This window comes from Wolffia australiana, chromosome 3 (assembly GCF_029677425.1).
Source record: "Wolffia australiana isolate 7733 chromosome 3, ASM2967742v1".
Taxonomy (NCBI): Eukaryota; Viridiplantae; Streptophyta; class Magnoliopsida; order Alismatales; family Araceae; genus Wolffia; species Wolffia australiana.
In genome coordinates this window covers 20693299-20695926 of record NC_135837.1, presented here as the reverse complement: position 1 = coordinate 20695926, position 2628 = coordinate 20693299, and the positions used below count along the sequence as shown (strand labels likewise).

The 2628-nt window shown below is 42.5% G+C and overlaps 1 protein-coding gene across 1 annotated transcript; it reads right to left on the bottom strand.

Moving 5' to 3' along the window:
- Nucleotides 1–1300: 1300 nt before the first annotated feature.
- On the bottom strand, nucleotides 1301–1615 carry LOC144701445 (flowering-promoting factor 1-like protein 3). Its single transcript, XM_078573253.1, has one exon. The coding sequence runs from the start codon at nucleotides 1613–1615 to the stop codon at nucleotides 1301–1303; it is 315 nt and encodes a 104-aa protein (XP_078429379.1).
- Between the last annotated feature and the right edge of the window lie 1013 nt (nucleotides 1616–2628).

Sequence of the window (2628 nt, the reverse complement as noted above, 5' to 3'; positions counted from 1 at the left end):
ATAGACAGATAACAAGAACCTCATTACGTCACCGGCATGACGTCAACGCGCAAGGCTCTCGGTGCAGGGCACTGGCTTCTCGTGTGGTGCAGTAGAGCAACTCCTTCAACTCCCAAGCCAAAGGAGTAACCACCAAGGAGTGATGAAGACAAACCAGGGGAGAGAGAGGAGAAGAGAGGAAGAGACAAGAAGAATAAACAAGGAAAACACTTGACGGCTGCTAAAACGGATTAGGGTTCAAGGGGGATGAACACCCCTATAAATAACAAAGATATGGGCCCCAAAATGGGCCATTTATCACAAAAGGACAAAAGGGGAGGGGCGCACCTAGATTCCCGTGCCCCCTCCCTTATTGGGGTCTTGACAAGTCAGGCCCCCCCTCTCCTGCATTCCCGCGATGGGGGGGGCTGACAAACCCCAACACATTTGAAGACCGAGGAGTAAAATGAATAAATTGATAGATAAGTAGATAAAGATACGTATATGAAAGTAGCTCATGGATAGATAACTAGATGAAGAAACAAGGACCAGATTGACAGTTAAATTTATAGAGGGATATATAGCTACGCTGATACTTTGAGAGAATGAGAGAGAGAGAGAGATGTATGTGGCGAGCTAAGTGGGAGAGAGAGCTCGTAAGATAGTCTAAACATGGAAAGAGTGGAGAAATATAATACACGTCATTTAAAGACATAAATAAGTTGACTGGTGGATTGACTGATTGCCTGAAATTAACATACAGCATGATACTGTAAAATATATTGAAGTAGACGAAGAAGAACGAGGTGGAAGAAAAAGAGAGAAGAGAACACCAGGAATAATCACCAAAGATCGTTGTTATTTCCCCACACTTTTTAAGAACATGAAGGGTTGTATTTATAGATGATGGAATAGTAGTATGAACGGCTAGTTTTAGGAAGTTCAAACTTGACGGTTTTAACTTCTTTTCCCAGCCACTAGATTTTATCTTATCAATCTTTAATCCTAACCATCTATGTTTTCCTAAATCAAATCCTGGCAGTCTAATTATCATAACGAGTATAGGTACGTGTTTAAATTTTACCAGTCTACTGTTATTTAAGATCATACTGGTCAATGACGATTGACGAGCATGACGTGCAGTTGATCTGATGGGAAGCTTCTCTTTAGACTCATATTGATGAGCGAAAGGAAGATAATCGCCAAGGTCCCAAGATTAGGCGAGAAGATAAGGGTAGGAAAGAGTATAACAAATATAACTCTTGGCGATCATTTCATTCAGGCGAAGATCATACAACGGGAGCATAACAACGCGAGGGACTCAGGCATCTCTCACTAGGAAAACATGGCGGGTCTTGACAGCGATATCGTACATGTGCGTGGACCTGATCTTCGAGAAATCTCGGGGTACAGCGATGAGCATGACGGAAGAAGCACTCCGGTGGAATAGGATAAACTCGGGATCATCGAGAGCATATGGCACCCAGCCATGGTTGCGAAGCTTCGCTTCAAGAATCTCGTGAGAAGTGACGACCTCGTTCGTAGGGGAATAAATCAACTTCGTTCGACGTCCCACCTCCTTTGGCCTTTCCAACAAGTGAGGAATCCCGTCCTTGAACACCCAGACACCTGCCATACACCCTTTGGATCACGACAACCGATTTGCTGCAGCGACGGAAGAACACGAATAAGACTGTTCTGCGATTAGCCAAGAAAACGAAGAGAGATGCAAGGAAATATATAGGTTGAGAACTAGTATGTTATTTGTTCCGAAGATATGCTGCATTTTTTAGGGCAAACATGGTATAAGTATTCGATTGTTGGCGACAGAGAAAGATTACTGCCCGTTTCGTCAAGAGGCAATAAATGCATTGCCTCGCGGTCCCGGCGCAGGCAAATGGAATTATGGGCGCGTCTTGGATATATGCACTTCGAAAGGGTGAATTCATGATGTCTCTTAACATTATTGATATACGATACCCGCGTCCCTACCAAGACCAGATATCAATAGGGCAAATGCAATAAAAGCTGATAAATTCAGAGTAAGAGTCTTTGGCCCCCCAATCAAAGCTGAGCAAAAGAGACGGTCCCCATGACCGAAGGAATCAAAGGACAAACTAGAACCTCGTTCTGATATTCAGAAATTCCATTCCACAGAGAATGCTCGCTACATGATGGAATGAAAATAGCAAAATTCTCAGATGACCAAATAAGAAAAATGGTTGAACTCTTCGACGATTTGCCGTCTGGGAAATTTTTACGTCGACCATATGAGAAACATGGTTGATTCCTCATGACATTCATCATGAGGAACCAAGCTAATTAAAAATATTTCTGGATGCAAATTCTATGAGTGCTTTTGATGAAAGGAACGTGATTATAATATTTGAAAAGAGTACATATTTTAAGAAGCCGTGGAGCCAACATTTGTGGAGATTAGGACAGTCTACCTAAAACTTTTCGTTGGACAGCCTACTTATCTTCAGAAAAATAATCTGATCTTATCCCAGTCCGGGTAGGCCTCCCAGACAATGCCCCCAATTCTTTTTAAATAAATGATTTCCATTTGTGATCCTGAGCATTACCCCTGAAAATTTCTCAGCCATTTACTTGCACCACATGTGTGATCCTGAGTTGATGTAGACATTC

Coding starts and splice junctions, on each gene's coding strand:
- LOC144701445 (XM_078573253.1), bottom strand. CDS start 1,615: ATGGCAGGTGTCTGGGTGTTCAAGGACGGGATTCCTCACTTGTTGGAA.